Source organism: Struthio camelus, chromosome 26 (assembly GCF_040807025.1).
Source record: "Struthio camelus isolate bStrCam1 chromosome 26, bStrCam1.hap1, whole genome shotgun sequence".
In the NCBI taxonomy this organism is placed as follows: Eukaryota; Metazoa; Chordata; class Aves; order Struthioniformes; family Struthionidae; genus Struthio; species Struthio camelus.
Genome location: NC_090967.1, coordinates 671,103 through 693,750, shown reverse-complemented (window position 1 = coordinate 693,750; position 22,648 = coordinate 671,103). Strand labels below are relative to the sequence as shown.

At 60.3% G+C, this 22,648-nt stretch overlaps 1 protein-coding gene across 2 annotated transcripts; it reads left to right on the top strand.

The window, feature by feature from the left end:
* The first annotated feature begins 632 nt into the window (after positions 1-632).
* On the top strand, positions 633-21,156 carry KANK3 (KN motif and ankyrin repeat domains 3). 2 transcript variants are annotated; one of them, XM_068920303.1, is made up of 11 exons: positions 633-727; positions 12,325-12,406; positions 12,807-14,663; positions 15,010-15,109; positions 15,209-15,439; positions 16,339-16,426; positions 17,044-17,263; positions 17,932-18,074; positions 18,427-18,627; positions 18,755-18,853; positions 19,160-21,156. In XM_068920303.1, exons 2-11 carry the CDS (start codon positions 12,370-12,372, stop codon positions 19,211-19,213), a joined length of 3,030 nt encoding a protein of 1,009 aa, XP_068776404.1. In that variant the 5' UTR covers positions 633-727; positions 12,325-12,369; the 3' UTR covers positions 19,214-21,156. The 2 variants fall into 2 exon arrangements, with proteins under 2 accessions (XP_068776404.1, XP_068776406.1); XM_068920305.1 differs by having other exon boundaries at positions 640-727; positions 19,157-21,156.
* Positions 21,157-22,648: the final 1,492 nt, after the last annotated feature.

Below are 22,648 nucleotides of genomic sequence, written 5' to 3'. Positions count from 1 at the left end.
GAGCGAGGCCAGGCCCAGGAAGCCCAGCCAGGGCAAATGGCACAGGGCTCCCAGGCACGGGCGGGAGGAGGGCAGGCCGGCGTGCAAAGCTGGAGGGGGCCGGGCAGGCCAGGGGGAGCAGGGCTGTGCTGGAGGAGAAGACAGCGGGCTAGAGAGCTGGAGCGGGGCTACCCTCAGGGCCTGGACCAGCAGCGGGTGTGGGAGACCAGGGCAAGGGACACCCCAACTCTGGGCCGAGTGGGGTAGGGGACACCCCCTTCCTGGGGACACTGGGACAAGGGATACCTCCATCCCCTAGGTGACCAGGGCAGGTGATCCCCCCTCCCTCAGGGTGACCATGGCAGGGGACCCCCCACCATTTTGGGGCCAAGAGACACACCCTCCCCTAAGGTGGCTGGGCGAGGGGACACCCCCTTCCTGGGGTCACCGGGACAAGAGACTCATGCTCCTCCGAGGGCACGGGAGCAGCCCCCCGCCCTTCCCGGGGTGAGCGGGGCGCCCCGGGCGAGCGGGCCGGGGGCGGCGCTGGCAGCGGCGGCGGGAGAGGCCGGCGCCGGCGCCGGATGGGGCCCGGGGGCGATCGCCGCCCGCCGCCCGCCGCCGCCCCGCCCCGGCCCCGCCGCCGCCCGCCCTCGGCCGGGGCTGCGGCGGCAGCGCTGCCCGGCGCCGCGGTGCAGCCCAGAGCCGCCGGGCCCGCGGCTGGAGCCGAGACGTCGGACCCGGCAAGGTGAGGCGGCGGGGGCCCGGGACGGGACGGGACGGGACCGGGCACCCTCCGCCCCCGCGGGGCCCGGCGGGGAGCGGCGCGGAGGGACCGGGCCCGGCAGCGGCATCGGGAGCGAGCGGGGCGGCGGCAGCACGGAGCCGGCCCCGCTGCCGCAGCCCCGGGCCGCGCTGGGACCGCGGCCGGGCTTGGGCCGGCACCGGGGCATCCCCCGCCTCATCGCGGCAGCGGGGGCGAGCTCTTTTACTGCCGCAGCGAAAGCAGGAACGGGGCTCTGCGCCCGACACCGGGTTGACACCGCGAGCGGCGGCTCCGGTCTGCCGGGGCCGGGCCGGGCCGTGCACGCCGGCTGGCGGCGGCAGCCCCCGGCGGGGTCTCCCGGGCTGGGCAGCAAACCTCCCGCGACCTACTGGGGCTTGCAGGGCGCTGCGGGGCACCCCAGGGTGCTGTGGGTCTCAGGGTGCTCCCTGACGGGGCAGGCGGCAAGACCAAGGCAGGCCAGGGCTCTGCAGCGGGTGCACAGCCATGCATGCGTGCGGGGATCCTGCTTCGCGACTGTGCCCAGCGCTGTGCGCCAGCACCCAGCGCACCCGTACCACGCCTGTTTGGCTTGAGTGTAAGTTTAAGCACGTCACTGAGGAGCACCTCTGCTCCCTCCCTGCCGCAGGAGGTATCTTAGGCTGCCAGGGCTTGTTGCAAACCCCACATGTTGTCACCAGCCCTGAAGGACCTGGGGAGGTGTCGGTGAGAAGTACTGGTGGCCAGCTGCTGAATAGGTTCAGGACAAGTGGTGGATGTTGTTTCCTAGCAGAGCCGTGCATAGGGCTATAGATGTGACTGGGGAACGGAGCTGACCCCCATGCGAGTACATCGGCGTTTGGCCCTTGCGCCTGTTGTCCAGGTGTTCCGTGAGCTCAGCGAGGTCCAACACGCTTTGGAGCAGTACTTCTGCAGAGCCCGAGCAGCCCTCGCTGCTTCCCCACCGACTGGGGAGGCGATGACAACAGCAACTCCATAAATAACAGCCCAACCCTCAGATTAGGCTGTTGAGAACATTGAAGCTTTTCCCCTTCCCTCCGGCCGGGCCCTGGCTGCGTCAGTGCAGGCCCACCCCATGCTGAACCAGGCTCCTCCGTGAAGGCGGCGGGTGGGAGAGCCCAGCAGCCCCTGCCCGGACGGCATGGCCTGGGTGGCCGAGGTGGCATGTGGGGCATAGGGGACATTGTGGAGCACAGCTACAGGCGGGCAGGTGGTGGGGCAGACCTGGTGATCCTGTACGCTCCTGCCGAAGGGTCAGGGCAGAGGTGCGGAGGAGAGCCGAGGAGGGAAACCGGCAGTGCCAGGCCTGGCAGCCGGGAACACCAGCATGGAGGCATGAGGTGCACTGGAAACCTCCCGGCCTGCCCTGCAGTGCCCATGGCCTCTGGCTCCCCTGGCTTTCACCTGGGATTGCAGGCGCTGGGCGCACATGAAAGCCAGGCACGTGCAGGAGCTATCTGTCCTGCTCGGGGCTGCTGCAACTCTCATGCGAGGAGCCCAAATCCCAGCAGGTCTTTGGCAGCTCCTTGGCCGCTCACTGGAGAGGAAGTCGTCTGCTTGCTCAGTGGTTTCCCTTTAACTTTGGAACAGCCTCAGCACTGGGCTTTAGAGCTTATCGCCTGTGCGCAGCTTCAAGGGAAACGTGCCTTTCAAAGATAAATCAAGTTGCACTGGCCAGGGCTGCTCTGTACTCTGTTCCTCTCACATTCCTGATGACCTCAATATTTTGGCTTAGGAGGATAATTGGTGAGATCCGTCAGCGTGTCCAGCCCCAGGCAGTCACCCCACTCCATCCATGGTCTTTAAGCAACTCTGGCTAGACCAAGGCGCATCCCGGGGAGAGGCTGAGCTGGAGCCAGGGAGCAACTGTGCTTTCCATTTGTGCTGATCGCTAAAGAAACACAGCACAAAGGAATCCAAAGCTTTAGAAGAAGCTCTCACCCCACCCCATGTCCTCAGCCTGACTGGCAAACGGGAGCAAATCCAACCAGAGGTCTTTACAAATATGTTCCTTCCTCTCAGACCCAGAGGAGGAATCGCCCCTTGGACCCTGAGGCTGGGAGGCCCTGTCGGGGGATCTCACTGCCTCCGATATTGAGCTGTTGGGCAGCAAGAGTAGGGCTTGGTCTCATGCCCTGGGGCATGGGAGAGCCCCTCATTCTATTCCCTTCCTGGCAGAGTTTCTGTGTAATCCCTTGCTGGAGGAATGCAGATCGGGAGCTTCCCAAATCCCATGGTCTTGCTCTCCAGCCCATCTGACGGTACCTGAGCTGTGGCTTCTTTCCAGGAGCAGGTTCAGTTTCTGTATGGACAGACCTAAGGCCTTGTAGCTGCCAGCTGCTTCCTCGTCTGTGCGAGTGAAGTTTAACTTGTGACTTTGATGCAGGTGTGTATGTACAGCCAGCCACAACCTGACCATGTTCTGAGGTCCTCGGCTGTCTGCCTCACTCCTTGCATTGAAGGTTTCCAGTATGCCACTTATCGGATTTGCTTTTTTTATTGTGCTTGAGCTGGGTGGCTCCACTTTGGGCCCAAAGTTGTGTGTGTTAGCATCTGTACAAATGCACAGCAAGAGGATGAACTAGAAAAGTGGCCCCACAGTGAAGCATGACCTCATTGTTGCCTACAGAATCATGATCTGGCCCTTGCACATCCTCATCTTCCAATTTATGGGCTTCTCCAGCTGCATTTCTCCTGCTTGTACCATCCAGCTTTTATGTGTAAATGCAAGGGCTAGAAATGACACTTGAATTTTTCAGAAGGAAGCTGAGTGCTTTCTGAACTCATTGTCCTGAGTTCACCTGCCTTGAGGACCTGTGCTGACACGAGCCCCACCATGGTGGCTGGTCCTGCTGGAGCCTCCAGGAAGTCCCTGTGCACCCATGTCTCCTCCCTGGGGTGCAGAGCGAGGTGCCCAGCTGACTCTTAGCCTGATGTCCGGCCAGGGCACGTGGGGCAATGCCAAGCGCCCGGGGCATCGGTGGCACGCAAGCTCTCAGAGGAGCGCCAGTGGGGCCACTGAGGCTGCAGGCGGTCAGTCCCTTCCAGCAAAGCAGCCGACATGGTCTTCCCCATCGGGATTTAAGCCGAGCTGGAGAGAGGTTTCCCTTTGAACGAGTGTCGCCGTGATTGCAGCCAGCCGAGGACAAGGCTGGCTTTGTGCAGCCGAACCTTGGCAGGCGGTGGCCGTGGCGGGGCCGCAGGTGCAGGGACTTAACCCTCTCACTGACGCTGCCTCGCTGGGCACATCCGGCGCAGCGAGGCCTCAGGAATCGAGGGAGGCTGGCAGGGACTTGGGACCTGATGAGAAAGCTGGGAGACGGGGGAAGGAGGAAGGAAAGGGCTTTGTGAGCACTCGACGCGGCTCATTTCTGCAGCTGTGCAAATAACCATGTGGGCCTCCTTCTCCAGCCAGCGCTCTCCTCTTGTCCCAACCTGCCCCTTGCAGGGGCAGTTTGCTCATCGCTGAGAGCCTGCAGGCCTCTAATGCCTGGCCTGGCCGGACTCTGCAGCTCAGGTGTCCAACTTGCCTCTCGCATCCGCCTCTATTTCCTGGATATCTGCCACCCCGCGCTGCCAGCGAGCCACCGAGCATCTCCCACTGCCAGGGGCGACCGGGGCAGGTGCCCACCAGGCCGTGTGTATGCAGGGGATTCGTGCTGCAAATCAAATCTGTGCTCATAGGGCACACCAGATCTCACCTGTGGCTGCCAAGAACAGCCCAAGGCTGAAGGGATTCTGCCCCCCATACCTGCTGTGCTGGTCCCGCTCCCATCCACGCCACCCCGGCCAGCCCCTTGGGCCACCTGTGCATTCCTGAGTGCTGGCGTCCGGCCGTTTCCTGACATTGTGCATGGATCGGGAACGTGACTCAGGCTGGAAGCGTTTATGGGAGTGGGGCTCTGGCTGTTTCGGGGCTGCTGGCCCAGTGGGGCTGTCCGCAGGGCAGCGTGCAGCCGGCGTGGCATTTCGCGTCTTGCACAGCTGATGGACAGAGCATTTTTGCTTGGTTTCATAGCTGAGTCAAAGCCGAGGCTACTGCTCTGGACCATCCCATCCCTTCAGACCAAAAATAAACAGCTCAAAGATACAGGAGAACCAAGTGAGGATCTTCCCTAGTTTGGAGATGGGCATATGGCTGGCGATAGCTGAGCAAAGCTGCTGGGGCTGGTGGACCCTGCCCTGCGGTCGGCTGAATTGGCAGGATGAGGGGGAAGGAGAGAGGAGCAGCATGTCTCCAGGTCATCAGAGCAGAGGGGAGAGCAGGGTCCTCAGCAGCTCCTCCGCAGCGCGGCCCAGTCGAAGGGAGCCGGGAAGAGCTCGCAGGCGACTGCCAGGGGTTGTGCAAGGAGCAGACGTTGGGAAACGCAGGATGGACTGCTTGGCTTGAGCAACAGCTTGCAGTGGTCCAGAGAGAAGATGTGCCTTGCTCTGAGGCTGGAGCTCTTTTAGAGCATGATTGAGCGTCATCTCAGCCATATGTGAGAGGGAACCTCCAACAGAAAGCAAGTGCAACACTGGAAGAAAAAGCACCTTCACTATGAGCTTTTGTGGATTTGATTCCCATTTCGATGGCTGGTCCATGCAGAAGCAGCCTGGAAGGCTACATCCAAGCAGCACTTGCTACTTTTGAAACTCGCACCCATAGCAGCCTTCGAAGCAGGGGAAAGCCTCAGGGAAAGCCTCGGGGACCTCCCCATGGGGAGGAGACCTGCGAGAAGGGTTCCCTGGGGCAGATCTAGCTGCAATCGCCAGCATGCCCGGGTCTCAGCACCTCCCTTGCAACAGGAGGCCCTTTCCCAGCACCTCGGCCAGGCCTGGCGCAGCTCCCAGCAGGGCTGTTTGAAAGCGGCAGCTCTGCGGGAAGCTGGGGACGGAGCGCAGTGGTTTTTCCTGGCCTGGCCCCAGGCAGGACAATACCCGGTCCCCCAGCGGAAGGGAGCTGCCGCGCTGCTTCCCCGGAGGAAGCAGCCCCACTCATCCTGATGAGCGACGGAGCCACGTGGCTGTTCCTGTTGCCGTCCCTCTTCCTCCTGTTTGATTTACAGTGTGTGTGAAGCCCAGCGGGAAGTTTATCCTGGCCCCGGGCGCTGTTTAATTACCTGGAGGAAGGAGTGCTGCCGTGTGCGGAGAAGGAAGTCAGCCGTTTCCCAGAACAGGCCGGGTTAGAGGAGGCGGGAGGTGTGCAGACCCTTTCAGTGCAGCTTGTGCCCGGCGAGCAGCTCCCTCGCGGGCTGTGAAGCTGGCAGCACGGAAACGGCAGGGCACAGAGGGCAGCTCGGTGCAGGTCTCAGTCTCTAGGGATCTGACTGCAGATGGGTTGGTAGAGGAATGGGAGAGCCCCAGGATCCGGCTCAGGGCTCCCCCCCATCACCTGTGGGGGCATCTGCTCCCTCCCCACTTTGACTCAGCCCCTCCTGCCTTTGCATCGGGGCTGGCGGTGGTGGGGCTGGAGTCCTCCCAGCTGCAACTGGCTGCTGAGGGCTGGGAACAGTGAAAACCCGCAGCATCCCTTCCTGGGAGAGACTTGCCCCGTGGATAGCGCCCTAGGCGCTGCTCCCACGACCGGCTGAGCAATTCACACGGAGTCACTCATTAAAACAGTGGTATTAGAAAGCAGGGAGAGGCAGGGAGCTGCTGAGCACGCGACTGCAGTGGGGCCAGGAAGACCAAAATGCCCCGTGGGTGCTTTGTCGGCTCGGGTGCCTGCACACCCTGATGCCTGCGAAGGATGGTGAGTTCAGCCCCGCAGCAGTAGTAGAGAGCCAGCGCAGTGGCAGAGGAGGCTCCTGGGACTTCACGGGTGGCACGATGCTGCTGGGCCCGCTGGAGCCATTCACGGGGAAAGCAGCTGCAGAGATGTGCTCACCAGCTCACTCTGGTTTGCCTTTTCAGAGGAATTTGGAGAAGGGATGCTTTAGTCTCACCTGGCAGAAAGCTCTACCCTGGGGTCAGTGGCTAGATCACCTGGGTCCCTGGCCCAAGCCTTGTCCAGCTCCGGACAAGGGCCTGGCCTGGCAGCGGCCCCAAACCCCAGCTCTTCCTCCCTGGAGTGAGCAACAGGCTCACTGACCACACAAATATCCACCAGGGCTGGGGAAGGTCTGGACTGCCGCCCACTTGGATGCGGGGGATGCGGCTGAGAACAGGGTGTAGCACTTGGCTCTGTGCAAAATTAGCCTAGAAATGCTAAAAGCAGGCAGCAGCATCCAGGATAGTTGTGTGCACCAAGTCCTAGGTCAGGGACAGCGTGTCTTCCCTGAACTGGACCAATGTGATGGGGGAGCCACTGCAGCATTTCCTCTGCTAGGCAACTCCATGCATCCTCTCTTGTTTTCCAAATATGAATGCAGGGCTGTTTCACTTGGACAGACTTGCACCTAACAGCAAGCAGAGCCTGCCTGGGTGTGATTGAGAGCTTGAGATCTGTGGAAGGGGGAAAGTACAAGAAGATGTGCAGGATTTGCTGGCAGCCGGAGAGAGGCCAGGGAGTGCATGGGGTGGATGAGCTGGGCGAATGCCCGTGGCCCGAACCAGACAGCTGCGGTGAGTCTGCCGTGCTGGGTGCCTGGCAGGAAAACGGAGCTGATCCTCATGGCCGCGGGGTGTAAATTGTGACGAAGCCCTGCTTCCTCGCCAGCTGCCACCTCCACTTGCAGGATTGGTTTGTTTACAGAGTGATCACTCAAAAACACGCTGTCGCTGCCTGGCTTGAACTCCTGAACTTGGTCCCTGGCAGCAGGGAGAGAGACGGCCTCGTGCCCAGAGCTAATAATACCGTGTCCCTTCCTGCCCCACGTGGTCATCCCATGGGGCATCGCTGGCAGAGGAAGAATTGGGGATGGAGCCAGGTGTTCCTCTGCAGTTTGGGCAGAGCCCTGATCCTGTGGGTCCCTGCACCCTTCTCCAGGCAGCGTTGAGTCCCAGCTTCCCTTAGGGTTGTGTTTGAGTTGCTTTTCTGGGGGCCTTGAGGGTCCTGAGCTTTTCTGTCCCCCTTATGCTATGCCTGACTTGCTCACTGAGCTGGTCTTCAGCCGATAGCAGCCTCCGCCGACGCATGCAGCGTGGTTTGTCCGATGGTCTCTTCCTGACAGCGCTGAAAATAGCCCAGTGCCAAATGCTTTGCCTGCTACAGCTGCGCTCAGCAGCTCCGATGCTGCCTGTGTGCAGTGGGGCAGAGGGACCAGCTTCGCCTGCTGCCCCAAGGGTTCCTGCATTGGCACTGTCACTGCACCGCCCGCAGCCCGTAGATCCACCCCAGGTTCCCAGGGGCTCCCCGAGAGCATCCGCAGCATGCAGGAGGGCGAAGGTGTGCACAAAAGTTGCTGATGCTCATGGGATGCTGTTTGCAGTGACCGCTGCTCTGAGAGGAGGAGGCCTTGCTATGAGAGCATAGCAAGCTGCTGCCTGCCCTAGCAGCACGGCATTGGTGCCTTTCCAGGGGCCGGGTTGGACCCCAGACCCATCTTACTTTGTCAAAGTGATGTGCAAAAGCAAGATGTCCAAGACATGACCTCCACCTTCAGATTGATGCCAGCCCTGCTGGGGCAAATGTGGCCCACACACCCTGGGGGATGGGGACCACCTCCAGCTGAACCTGGCACGCTTCATCCATGAAGGCGGTGCTGTCTGCGAGCGCTGCCCGTGCAGCCGGAGCCCAGGATCAGGGGAGCATGGTGCCACGGAGGGCTCAGCACCCTTATCCCCCGGCCCACCCTTAAGGGTAATTGTCAGCTATCAGGGAGCTGGGGGCTGCGCTGAAGCTCTTGGAGAAGACAGCGCTTGGGTGAAGTTTGCTGCCTGGAAAGGGATCGACGTAGCAAGTGAACACTCACCTCTGTTAAGGCTACGATCCTCCCCTCCTGGCAGCTCCTGGCAAACATATCCTGGAAACAAGGCTGTGAACAGAAGCGACTCCAGGAGGAAATGGCAGGTTGCTGCTTTATCAATACCTGTTATTAACCGTGTAATTATAGGGCTCACAACCAAGGGGACTGATTGCAAATGCAGCTGGGAGGAAAAAAATCTGCTGTGCCATCAGCGTGGGCTGGTTTGAGCAGACACAACGGGGGGTGACTGCTGCGCCAGTGAGCAGCCCCGCTCAGGCAGCGTCCCGCACAGCAGCCGCCCTGAGCTCACCCGCCAAAGGCAGGACACCAGGAGATACCTCCTGGCGCTTGGTGCCCAAGGCAGGAGAGCCCTGATTAAAGGTGATACCATCGCAACCCTGGCATGAGACGGTGTCTGTACAGAGTCCAAGGCGTATTCGATACCGACCCGGAGGAGCTGGTGCAGCCATGTGCCAAATTGGTTAGGCATCTCCTGGCGTTTGTGTGCTGCGGCGGCAAGAGGTGCCGAGGACTGCTTGCACGATGCATCGGCCGCGTCGGAGCCTGCTGACACCTCTGCGTTTCCTGGGGCTGCAAGATGGGCAGAGCTGAGGCACCGGCTCACCGGCTCCAGCACCCTGCCTGCGCCCGCGTGGGCAGGGAGGACGTGCGAGTGCAGAGCGCGATGCAGCCGGACACTGCTGCCCCTCGCCAGTTTGGCAGCACAAGAGGCATCTGGACTAGACAAAGCTTTTGTGAGCTGCTGATACACGTAAGCGCTTGTGGAGGGAGCGAGCCGGCGCACGCACGTGACGCTGCTGGGCAGAATCGCTGCAGCTCACAGCTTGACCCAGTGTGTGGGCAGCGAGCAGCTTCCCAGTGCCAGCAGGCCCGAGAAATGTGGCATGGGAGCAATTGCTCTTTGGACGTGGCATGAAAACGTACAGCTCCCCAGAGCCTGGATGGGCCTCTCTGCAAATTGTCAGCCAAAGCAGGAATTCAAGCAAAGAGGAGGAATAAAGCAGGGCTGAGGGTCTCCCTGCAAAGAAGGGATGGAAAAGGGGAGCTGTTTGGATGCTGCAGGCAGGGAGTGTCGACTGCCTGCAGCATTGGTTTCATCAAGGGAAATGCTTTCCCCGAGGAAATGTGGCAGGGTTGATCCTGGCACCCAGGATCTACCCGGGACCTGGCTCCAGTCAGGGAGCTGGTGCTGGGAGGGGGCATCCCGGCTGGCCACGTCTCCTCGCACAGCAGTCGAGAGCCGAGCAGGATCTCACTTGGTGCCGGCATTCCCCACCTGGGGCAGCTCTGGGAAGAGGCTGGAGGGCCAGCGTCCTCCTCTGCCGGGCCTGGCGGAGCCACTCGCCGGCGCTCATATCGGATAAGGCGTTGTCTGGAAAGGGGCTTATCAGGAGCCGCTGGGCCTAGGGTTCGCTGGGAACAGCCCGATTCCCAACTCAGGGCTCTCTTTGTTTTTGGTGCTTTCCCAGAAGGCCGAAGAGCATTGTTCCTGCAGCCCCGGCGCCCCGGCCCCCAGATGCAGACAGATGTTCCAGCAGGTCTGAGCTGAACAATTGCATCTGCTGGCCTCCGCCGGCGGTGAGGTCACCCCTTGGACCGCGTCCCGCGCTGGCGTTTCTTTTCCTCCCTCGTTTTGTTGGGCTTGCAGGTTTGTTCCTGCAAGTCTGCTTGGTTTTATCGCAGTCAATAGTTTGCACCTTTTCCCCTTCTGAATGCCCTTCATCGTGCCGTGAAATGCTTGTGGGGTCCGCCGCCTTATGCTAAATGCCAGGCTCTTATGTGCGTCCAGATGCCAGAGGGAGGACAGGAGTATCCTGCTGGCTGTCCTTGCTCTGCCAGTCCGTGCCTGGCTCCTGGGAAAAACCACACTTGTGTGGCTAGAAATGTTGTCCGTCCCTGCTTTGCCCAGCAAAGCCCTGCTGCAAGGCCCCCATCTTCCTCACCAGGGGCCTCTGCCAGGACAAGCCCTTGTGTGTGTCACCTACAGAGCCGTTCGGTGATGTCCTTCTGCCCGAGAGGGAGCAGGGATACAGGTGGGCAGTGGGGACCCAGTAGCAGCCAGAAGGTGCCATTTAGCCTCTTCTTCCCCCTTAAATCAGGGTCTCGAGCTACCCCCACGAGCAGCCTGGACGTTTCTTCCAGCCCTGCCTGCTTTCTAGGGGCTGGGGTCTCTTGGCTGGAGCGAAGGGCCTCTCGCAGCCCAAAATACCCAGCACGCAGCCTGGGGCGAGCCGAGCTGGCTCTGAGCTTGCTGCTTTATCGCTCTATTTTGAGCATTTCTTTGCATTTCTTTTTCTCCCTGCCGTGCCTTACCCCGTGTTATCAGCCAGCAGAGGTTATCCTTGCTCTGCACCTACTATGGAAGTGCTCTGGCTGCAGCAAGCTAATTTTAGAGGTGATGGAGGGAGCAGTGGCCGTGCCGAGAGCCCCTCACCGCAGATAACCGAGAGCTGCCAAGTGCCGGCAGACTTGGAGGGGATAAGCCAGGCTCTGCACTGTGCTGCGGAAACCAGGCAGGGCTGTGAAGGAGCAGGGGAACAGCGGCTTTTTCAAGGCTGCCCGGGAATTTGGGTTGTCCCCAAGGTTGTCCTATCGGGAGGAGAGCTGGGAGCTCTGTCCCAGGGACAGGAGCCAGTTGTCTCTGCAGAGCTGGGGTGTCCCAGTACCTGGGGCGAATGCATGCAGGGTGGGAGCAGCGTTGCAGCTATCTGAGGCGTTTTGGACAAAACTAGCAGGAGTCAGCCCGGATCCTGCACTTGGGAAACTTCACAGCTGGGGAGGGAGTTGCTTAAGCCTGAGACAAGCTGTACTGGGCTTTTGCAAAAGCAGAAAGACTCAGGCAACCCCCGGGCTGTATCTGGAAGGGAACCAAACCGGCTCATCCCCTGGCCCCTTGCCCACCTGCAACGCCACCCAGATGTGAGCCGTCAGCCAGAAGCAGCCAGGTCCCTCCCTGCATCCCACCAGCCGCCGCGGTGGAGCCGGGTGCCGAGAGGCCCCCAGGGGTGAGCAGCAGCTGAGGCAGGGCCGGGTCTCAGCGCCGCAGGGGTGCCCTGGCTGCGGCTGCGCTCAGCCCCCGGCCCCCAGCAGCAAGGATGGACCTCGCATGGGCTGGGACCCACCTACGATGACGTGGCTTTGCAAGAGCTCTTGTTTTCTTTTCCAAAGCAGATTTCTCTGCTGAGAATCGTGTCTGTAAAGGCTCAGCCGCCCGGCGAGCTCGGCGCCCGCGACAGCCTCGTTATTTCAGCCCGTTCTCCTGAGCTCTGACTCATGACTTTGCTCGCTCAGAGCTGGCAGCGCCTCCTCTGATCTGAAGCCCAGGCGGCCTCAGCCGTCCCAGACTAGACTCCGAAACGTTCCTTAAATGTACAAACAATCCTCAGCCTCACAGACAGTTCGATGCTAACCCGCCCAGGAAGCTGGCCGGCAAGCAGAGCTCTCCGCGCTGAGCCCCGCTGCTCGAGCCACCCAGCAGCAGGTGCACCAGAGGCTTTTGGGAGCTGGGACAAATCTCGCAGACTTGAGATGGAGGCAGAGAGACACCCGGTGCCTGGCTGATGGCTGGGGAGAGGCGAGCCCGTGTCCCATGGGGATGCTCCCTAGGCTTGCAGTTTGGGCACCCGGGTCATGCTGGTCAGATGGGGCTCACCAGCTGGTGCTGGTCCGATTTACAAGGTTTTGCAGAACTGGGACCCTGTGTCGTTTCAGGTTGATGGTGCCCTGGTTGGTGGCGTTGGCGTCCCCAGGGAGAAGATGGCCCAGCCTGCACACCTGAACCAGAACCTCCCAGGTAAAGGGACCGGCGGCTGCTCACAGGGGACACGGCGGGGACATCACCAGGCAGGAGGCAGCAGAAGGAGCATTAGGAAAGTAGCAGGGCTGAGCTGTCAGGGCCCAATGAGCTAAACACGGAGGTTTCCTGGCATGTCCTCACTCCAGCACTAAGCTGCTTGCAGCAGAGTGGGTGCCTTGAAGCACCCAACTGCACCGAGCACCCTGGTTAAACCTCCACCGTGAAGCTGGGTGCAAAGCTGTTGTGATGCCAGGAAAAAGCCATCCTTCATGCCACCTTCCAGCCGTATCAGAGGGGTGGGCCACGGGGTGCAAATCCCAGCTCGCCCATATAACCTATTTGGAGAGCCTTCCTGTCACTGCCTAAGCCTCCCAGCCTCTCCCTGCTTGTCTTGCAGATCTCGGGGGCCCGTTCTTATACAGGGACCAGGACGATGGGGAGAAGAGCTCGTATTCGGTGGAAACCCCCTACGGCTTCCTCTTAGACCTGGATTTTCTGAAATACGTCGATGACATCGAAAGCGGCCAGACTCTCAAGAAAGTGCCGCTGCCTCGGAGGGCGAAAGGGGCCAGGCAGCAGCCCGGTGCCCTGCGCAGCCCCAGCAGCCATGCCAGCGGCTGGACGTCCACTGAGTCCCTCACCTCCACGGCCAGTGAGGAGGGGAGGACCACGTTCCTGCTGTCCCCACATGGCCGGGTGCCCCTGGAGACACAGGAGCCCCTGAGCAAACAAGCCTCCCACCCCGTGTCTCCGACGCCAGCGCTAAGGCTGCTCCCGCCACCTGCCCGCAAGTGCCTCATGCGAAACCCCCAGGTGGAAAAGACCTTGCTGGAGACAAGCAGGAGGCTGGAGCAGGAGCAGGGTCATTTGCTGGAAAGCAGGAACGCCGTCGCGCCCGGTCCACCCAGTCCCTCCCGGAGCAGCAGCTCGGCTGGCCCCAGCGGCACACTGGTCACCCCGAGCCAGCCACCTGCCTGGGGCCCCTCCGGTGGGAATGGCGAAGGCCAGGCTGTGCTGAGCCCCTCGCTCATGGGCTCCACCAGGATGAGTCCCTCCACCTCGGGGCACAGCACGCCGGCCGCGGGGCTCAGTGCTGTGCAGCTGCAGCATGTGCGGGAGCAGATGGCTGCCGCCCTCCGGCAGCTCAGGGAGCTGGAGGAGCAAGTGAAGACCATCCCCATCCTGGAGATGAAGATCTGCGAGCTGAAGCAGGAGAAGGCAAAGCTGCTGGAGAAGCTGTCAGTGGAACCTGGCGAAGCTTTTCGCTTGCCCTCGCAGCCCCCCAGCGCCGGGGCAATCAGTGGGGGTGAGCTGGAGAGCGATGCAGAGCCAACAAAGGCGCGAGTGAGTAAAATCGCGGAGCTGAGGAAGCTCACAGAGAAGCTGTCCGTGTCAGAGAGGAATGGAAAAAGCAGCCGGGCCGCTCGCCCCACCAGGCCCGCCGAGAGGCCATGCCGCTCCGTGGCCGTGGGTGAGGACCGGGACATGAGCGACGCCGTCTTCTACTACCAGTCACAGCGGCCGGGCTGCACCCCACCAGACGGAGGGGAGCGGGAGAGCAGGGACGCCGCAGTGTGGGTGCTGGAGTCCTCACTGGGGCTTCCCACCGAGGCGGAGAGGGAGCTGGAGCTGCTGCAGCACACTATCGGCCACCAAAAGGAGGTGATCGCCCTGATGGAGGGACACCTGCAGGAGGCCACGCGGGAGCTGGAGGAGCTCCGGGTGGAGGTGTGCGCCCGCCGGCCGCGGGGGCTCGTGGACAAGGAGGTCACGGCCAAGCCGCAGGTGGCCGAAGCGCTCGTGGAGGCGGCGGTGCCGACGCGGAGCCAGGCCGCGGGTGACCACGTGGAGATGGCGGACCAAGGCGTGAGCTGCTCGCCGCGGACCGCCTGTGTCGCAGTCAGCTGTCGCCTCGAAGGGAGGGATGTGGCGGTCGGGCCCGATTCAGAGGCAGGACGTGCGGAGAAAGGCACCCAGGCCGACCTAGGGGCCGCGGTCCCGGCTCGCGGCACCGCGACACGACAAAATCCGGACCGTGGCACCGCCGACGCCGAAAGCGAGCACAGCCAGAGGGGTCCCGAAAACCAGGATGCCACCGAGCCGGCGCTGCGGGGAGGAGAAGGGGCGCCGGAAAGGAAGGCGGGCGCGTGCCTGGGCATCGCGGCCCCCGGGGCGGCAGTGCCGGAGACGGGGCGCGAGGGCCCAGACGCGTCCCTGGCGCAGGACGGCAGAGCTGCCCCGAGCCCTGCGGCCGGTGAGTCTGCTGGGGCCGTCGGGAACCGAGCTGGGGAGCGGGTTGGGGCGTTCCTGCGAGGGTGAGGGGGGCGCGGGCTGGGAAGGGAGAGGGCAACAGGAGGGTGGCCCCGCTGGGGACGGGGACGGCAGGGTCTATGTGTGTGTCTGTGTCCCCTACACGTGTCACGACACGTGCCCGGACTCAGAGACCCGGCCACGTCCTTCGCGTGCCGGGCCTCGACTGCGGCCGAGTCGGCGCCAGCTCGTGGGTGGGCGGGCAGAGCTCGGCTGCGTTTCGCCCCGTGGCCCGCTGCGCTGGGGGCTGAGCTCGCCCGGCCGTGACCGCCCCGTCCCTGTGCCCCCAGGAGCCCTGAAGTCCATCATGAAGAAGCGGGACGGTGCCACCAGGAGCGAGGCCGAGGGCAGCAAGAAGAGCCTGCAGTTCGTGGGGGTGCTGAACGGCGAGTACGTGCCGAGGGCGGCGCGGCTCGGAGCGACCGCGGCTCGGGCTGGGCGCCGCGGCGGCGACGCGCTCCCGACCGCTGCCCCTCTCCCCCCACGCAGGTACGAGAGCACGTCCAGCGAGGAGGAGGAGGAGGAGGAGGAGGAGGAGGAGGAAGGAGACAGCTCCTCTGAGAAGGTTTCAGCCGACAGCTCTGACAGCGACGTGCAGGGGGACACGGACACCTCGGATGAGGACGCCGAGGGAGGCGGGAGCAACGCGGGCAGCCTGGAGCGGGGGGCCGCACCGGAGGACAGCGCGCCCGTGCCGGAGCCCACCGAGGTGAAGGAGAAGTAAGTGCGGGGAGGGGCTGCCACCGGGGAAGACGCCGGCTCCCCCCGCGAGCTCGGCCACCAGCGGTTATTGCTCTTTCCTGAAGCCCGGGGCTGGCCCCAGCCCTGCCCCCTCGGGGAGTCTCTGCCGCGTTTCGGTGCAGCTGATGGGAAAAACACATTCGCCTCCTGCAGAAACCATTCAGCAGGAAAAAAAAAAAAGAAAAATCATTCCAGCTTTTTGGGTCTCCTAAGGAAAACACGAGGCTAAGGCACCAGCTGCCTTTTCTCTGGAGCAGATAATGTGGAAAAAGACTTCAGTGGCATTTTTCAACAAAAGAAAAAAATTCAGCCTAAAAATGGGCAAATCTTGTCTAAGCAAGTCCGTATAAGGCTCAGTTCTGCAGGCCAGGCCCTCCCAGTGCCTTAGCAGGGGCAGGAGAGCGGCTCCATCCATCTCCCCGATTCCTCCAGGCTCCCGGCAGCTCTGCCCAGACCTGCCGAAGGTGAACGCAGGAGAGCAGAGCGGCTTCCCACCCTGGGCCGGTGGGAAGCGTTGCTGCCCGGTGCGCGTTTGCAGAGGCTGAAAGCCAGCCTGGATGCAAACCCCGGCTGGGACATTGCGCAGTTGGGAGATGAAGGGAACTCGATGCGGCTGGTACGAATTGGAGAGAGGAGCCAAAAACCTCGGAGCTGCAGAAGCAGCTGCTCTGCAGGGTCGCAGGGCGGGGGGATGGAGGAGGTGGAGCTGGAGGCGCAGAGGCGGGAGGGAGCATAGGCTGCTCCTTGCCAGGGCTGTTTCGGCGGGGTGAGACAGCCCCTGCAGCCCAATCTGGAGGCGTGTGGAAGCGGGGCTGTGCCACCCGCTGGGCACGCGGCTTGGCACCGCGCTCAGAGCCCCCTCTCGTCCGCTCCCCCAGGTTTGAGCTGAGCCCCAGGATGCGGGAGGCCTGCCTCATCGTCAAGAGCCACCTGGGCCACCCCAGCGCCACCAAGAGCAAAGAGGTGGTGAGTTGGGGTGCCGCGGGTGGGATGACTCGCCCCCACTGGCACTTGTGTGTCCTCCCTTCGTCCCGCCGGTGCTGGGGGTCCTGGCAGCTCCCCAGGGCCCCAGGCTGGCTGCTCCCCGCTGGAGGGCACCGCTGGGGCTTGGTGTCCCCAAATACTGGCAACAAAGCCTGACCAAGCGCCCCTTCCCCAAACACGGCCCTGTTCTCTGCTCCAGCTAGAGGTCCAAGTCTGGCTGCCTCCAGCCAGAGACCAGAAAGCACAGCCCTCGGCCAGAGAGGCAGCTCTGTGGGCTGAGCATCCTCCAGCCACCCCAAAATCCATGTGGACTCAGCTAGGGGCATCCTATAGGGGCAGCTCAGCAAGGGGCTGTGTTTTGGGGTCCTGCTTGCCTTTGCCTGCCCCCCCATCCTGCCCTCCCAGGAGCCAAGGATGCAATTTCTGCTCCCTGCCTGCGCTGCTCGGGCACTGGGCTGGAGGTGGTGGCTGGGCCCATCAGGGTAACGCGGGTGCCGCGGGCAGGAGGGTGCCGGGGAGGGGGGGGACGTGGCGACATGCCCAAGCTCAGCCGCGGCTGGGACCACGTCTCCTGGCTCAGCCCCGCTCGCCATCCGCAGCTCGCCAGCAGCAGCCTGGTGCTCCAGGAGTGGTTCCGCGTGTCCAGCCAGAAGTCGTCCGTCCCGGACGCCGTTGCCAACCACCTCCTGGCCTTCGCTGAGGTCTCGCCGGCCCTCCTGGCCCACGTGGTCAACCTGGCGGACGGGAACGGCAACACAGCCCTGCACTACAGCGTCTCCCACTCCAATTTCCACATCGTGCGGCTGCTGCTGGACACCGGTCGGTGGGCTCTGGCTCTGCCACTCCCCCCCTCTCCAGGACCTCACCTTGCTCCAGGCCTCCTCTCAGCTCCCCATCCCCGGGTTTCCTGTGAGAAACGCCCTCCTGCTGGGATGCCATCATCTCCTTGGCCGTGTCTCTGCTGGGCCAGGCATGGGGGAAGGTGCCAGCCATGGAGGGGCAGGGAGAGCCCCCCCCCCCACCCCATGCTGTGTCCACGCACACACTCACAAATGGGAGACCATGCACATGAACAGGGCTCAAACAACCCTAGTTTCCTATGCAAAATAATCCGTAAGGGTGCCCTGTGGGCCTGGGGGATGCAGCTGGGTTGTCAGAGGAGGGCGCAAGGCATCACTGGAGGGCAGGGGCAGCCCCTGGCCCAAACAGCTCTGCTCTAATTGCCAGCAGAACTTTTCACCAGCCCAGGTAGTTTGGGCAACTTCCCTTGGCCCATTGGTAGCCCAGGTTTGGCAGGGGGGACCCAGCAGTAGGTCTGGGCCTTCAGGGCTGCAGGCCAGCTCAGAGCATCCTCAGGTGGGAGGGAGCAGGGTGCGCAGCTTGTTCCTGTGTCCTGCTGGCCATGACATGCCCAGCATGCAGCACCCATTAGGCCTTGCTGCCTGGGAGCGACGTCCTGACTCCCCCACTCTGCTGGTTCCTCGCAGGGGTCTGTAACGTGGATCACCAGAACAAAGCTGGCTACACAGCCCTCATGCTGGCAGCGCTGGCGGCTGTTGAGCAGGAGGAGGACATGAACGTGGTCAGGAGACTCTTCAGCATGGGCAACGTCAATGCCAAGGCGAGCCAGGTTGGTGTGGGCCAGGGGGTCTGCTCAGTGGCGCCGTGTCATGACCCCCCAGCAGCTCCCAGTGCCATGCTCATCCTCTGCCTCCACCCCAAGGACAGGACTGTGGTTCCCAACCCTGGAAGGACTAGTGCATGGGGAAGGCACCTCGTCAGGAACTCCTTTTGGCCAGCATCAGGGCTCTCTAGTTGCACCCACACCTGGTCTCCAGGCAAGAAGATGCTCAGAGCCCATGTGGACACTAGGGACAGCAGCAGTGCCTCCCCAGGGCAGTGGGACAAGAGGGAGGCACAGCTGGGGGCTGGCACCATCACGGGTAGGTAGGAGCAGCCTGGCAGTGTCCCTTGTGTTGCAGGCTGGCCAGACAGCGCTCATGCTGGCCGTCAGCCACGGCCGGCAGGAGATGGTGGAAGCCCTGCTCGCCTGCGGAGCCGATGTGAACCTGCAGGACGAGGAAGGCTCGACCGCGCTCATGTGTGCCTGCGAGCACGGCCGCGTGGAGACAGTGAAGCTGCTCCTGGCTCAGCCCACCTGCAACATCTCCATCGTGGACAGCGTAAGCCCTGCAGGGGTGCTCAGAAGGCACAAGCCCTCCACCACTCCTGCCCAGAAACGCTTGGGGTCCCTGGTACCTCACGCTATTCTGCCAAACCTCTTCCCAACCACTCTTCTGCCCTTTCTAGGATGGCAACAATGCTGTCGCCATCGCACTGGAGGCCGGCCACAGCAACATTGCTGCGCTCATGTACGCCCACCTCAACGGCACAAAGATGCAGCCGCACGTGAGTACTGTGGAGCCCCCCACTCCCTGCTTATTGCCACCTGCCCTGTCCCATGCAACGGCCAGAAAAGTAGCAGCATGCCACTGGTTCGGCCGCATGGAGGACAGGCAGCCCAGTGGTCCCTTTTGGGAGAAAACCTCCCCAAGGAAGTGGTTATCAAGGGGAGAGCAGAGTCACTGGGTGCCACAGGCTCAGCATATCCTCAGCCGTGCTCTCCAGCAGAGCACCAACTTGGCTCGCTCTGACCCCGAGTCATTGCAGGGGTCTCTAGAGACATTTAGTGACTGTCTTCTCTCTCTGCAGCAGGGGACATCACCAACAGGCACCAAGAGTCCTGGGAGCCCAAAGAAACCGAATTAGAGCAACCTTCAGATCCAGCCAGGGTCCAGCCATGTGCCAAGCCAGCCTCCGTCAGTGCTGGGCTGTAATTTATGTCCCCCTCCTGCCACTCCTTTGTGTGCTGTATCACTCTCTGAGGCTGCAGACGTTTTTATTCTGTCAACAGAGCAGGCATCATCCCTCAGGCTCACTCGCCTGCATCTGCTGAGGGGAGCAGCCTGCGCTGCCACCTCCTTCAACAAAGTGACAGAGGAGAGCCAAGTATCAAGTGACCGAGGAGAGCCAAGTATCAAGTGACCTTGGGGTAGGAAACCCAGGTCCCCATCTGGTCCCCATCAGTCCAGCGTCCAGGCACAGAGCCCTCTGCAAGTCACTGAAACAACAGAAAACAAACCCAGCCGAAACACCGCATGGTTTCTGCTCTCAGCAAGCTCCCAGCAGCTCAGGGAATGCAGCAGAGCCAGCGCAGGGAAGCAAGGCTGCGAGAGGATGAACATCAGCTCGGCAGCCAGGAGAGGACACAGAACCAGAGACTGCATCCAGCACTTCCCTCCCTTCCACCTGACAGCGCCTCTGAAGCAAGCCAGCGTGTCTTCCAGCCCCTGGCAGCTACAAGCCCTGTTAGTAAATCTGTCACCAGACCTGGCAGAACATGCTTTTATTGTCTTTTCTTCCCTCAAAAGGAATGAAAAACTTGCAAGTTTCAGTGTTTTTAAATGGGAGATCGAATATGAAACCCTCCCAGCTAAAGCCAAAAGGAAGAGCCCAAACCAAGCATTTTTGCCAGGGAAGAGAAGTGCAAGATCTCACCAGATTTCCTGCTTGAATTCCTCCTGGTTTCCATCCCTTCTGTGGGCCAGGAACCTGGCTGGGTCCTGAACCCTGCTGCACAGTGCCAGCTAGGGAAGACAAAGCTCAGCAGGCGAGCCCCACTTGTTGACAGAAGGGACACAAGGTAGCTGATTAACACTGCTTTAGAAGTATACTGGGAGCATTTCCAAACTCAAATACTTGCTCTCTTTTCTTCTGGCCTTTCCTTCCCCAGCTGACATCTGAATTTTCCCTAACACGTGCACACAAACGAAGAAATTATATTGCTTAGTCAAAAGAACACAGTTCATCAAAATAGTCAGTGTTCTGCTTTGCTCAACAGGAGCAAAACTTCTGGCCGCTTGGGGTCTTCAGTCACCATGCTGACAGAAGGGGGGCCACCAGCCGTGAATTCACACAGAGTGCGAGACCGGGCACAGCCCATACCCCACATTGGGAGCAGGGACCACCTCCAGAGGGAGACAGAAATTACCTTGTAAACATTGCCCATTCTAAGCTCTTACCTACTGTGAAGGCAACTGGAGCCAACGAATAAGTCTCTTTCTGCCCACTTTCCTTCTCAAGGGGGAAGAGAGTGGCTGAGGATAGCTCCAGGAAAAAGATGGGAAAGAAGAGCCAAAATTGCTCAGAGAAAGCCTAGGGCCTGTGAAGATGGATGTGTACGTAAAACTATGCGTTTGTGTCTGTGCATGTTTGTGCAGCAAGCCAGGTGGGAACACACAAGATAAGCACTAAAGGACTGGAGAATAAAAGGCTTTTGCATGTGAAGCAGGCTCTGCTCTCAGAATCCTTCGCAAACAAGGAAAGCGGTGCCCCAGCCCCCATTTCTGTTCCTTGGCCCATCTTCCTCTCTGCCATCGCTTTTGCACCACACGGACCTGGTCTGAGCCATGCTATAAGCTGGGAAATACACCCCAAACTTGTTCTGGGCAACACCCTGCTATTCTTGCCATGGACCTGTTTCAGCTTTGCACTGAAGTTACTATAAGATGCTCACAGCAACTCCCTAGTACACTGCTCTGTATGTAATTCATATTCACTGCTTTGGTTTCACAGGTTTGTTTACTGATATTTTAAATATTGATGTTTATTTTTAAGATACAAATAAAATTTAAAGTAAAATTATTTTGAAATATTACACCGCAGTGACCATCAGCAGTCTCCTGCCTCCTTGTCTGGGTCAAACTGAAGCACCCAGCACATCTTCAGCAGAGGGACAGCCTGGGCACAACTTTTGCTGGGCACAACATGTTGCCACCGTGTTTCAATTCATTTCTTGCAAGTTGACCATATCTGTTGCTCTTGTCTTCTTCTAGCCGAATTAACCTCAGAGTCAGAAACAGGATTGAGATATCACGAGGTGGTGTTTTCTGGCCTGTATCATGGTTTGATAGGACAAAACGATGCTGGGACGAAATGTAGCCCCCTGCTACCCTTGGTTTGTTTTGGTGCTCTGATATTGTTAATCAGCATCATTACAGAGCAATCATCTGGATGGGAGAGGGGATGCAAGGTCACCTCCCTCCTCATTTGGCTGGGGAGCCCGCTGACCAGAAAGAGATATTTGGGCAGGGCTACAGTTGCTCTGAGCCACCCCCACTACTAATTTACCTCCATCCCAGCCCTGAATCACAGCTGATCCCTTGCATCTTGGTCACTCAGCACACACTGCACCTGTCATAGCTGTTTGGCCAAGCATTGCTGGCCTGTCACAAGCACACACCCTCTTTGGTCCCTGCCCAAGCTGTGCTGCAAACAAACAGCAGCTGGAAAAGTAAACTCCCAAGGTGGACATCTTCTCCCTACCCCTATGGCTTATTCTTGAATGCTCTGCTGTATCACAGAAACCATGAGAACACAGATTCACCCTATGCTCAAACTCTAAACCAAAGAGGAAACAAAAGCAGATCAAGCAACAGCACAAGCACACTCCAGACAAGGGCTTGCTCCAGAGTACAAAATCCATCTAAGACTGCACATAGGCCTGGCTCAAAGCACACCACACATGCCCTCAGGAGGGAAAAAGGCACAAACGCTCATAAACAATGCTCACTACCTGCTGCAGTGATTTGAGCATCTCTTCCAGAGGTGCCCTCCTCAGCTTTAAGATTCTTCATTCCCACCTGCCAGTAAAGTGCCTTAAGTGAAGCACATTCAAGGAGCAAGAACATTCTGCCAAAAGGACCAATGTACCATTAAGGCAGCCGGATCAGGAGCCACAGACCTCCTCACTCGGTTCAAACTCATCACAAACCGGTATCACTCTCAACTGACAGAAAATGCCCATTCCACCACAGGGACAAATAAAGTGCTTACAAGCCAGCACCTCCCTGTATCATAGCAGTTTTCAGTCTCGCTTCTAATCCTTTCAGTCTCATCTCTACCCTTACATAATGCCCTAGGACAATAAACCTTTCTACTTGATGTTGTGGCAGAAGGGAAAGTTGAGGACAAAAATAAATGAGATCAATTTACTAGCTCCTTTAAGGGGGGCAAACACTATCTGTGGGTGACTGCCAGGAAAAATAGCAAGTAGTTATATTTATAGTAACATTTATAGAATAGCTCACTGACCACAGTAAAACAGAAGCAGCAGGCAACTGCCATGCAAGCCACTCCAAAGTA

Bases quoted from the DNA above. Each gene is read 5' to 3' on its own strand.
- KANK3 (XM_068920305.1), top strand. From the start codon at position 12,370: ATGGCCCAGCCTGCACACCTGAACCAGAACCTCCCAG. The intron at 16,427-17,043 runs GTGAGTTGGGGT...CGCCATCCGCAG, and splicing joins CCACCAAGAGCAAAGAGGTG to CTCGCCAGCAGCAGCCTGGT. The intron at 18,854-19,156 runs GTGAGTACTGTG...CTCTCTCTGCAG, and splicing joins GCACAAAGATGCAGCCGCAC to CAGGGGACATCACCAACAGG.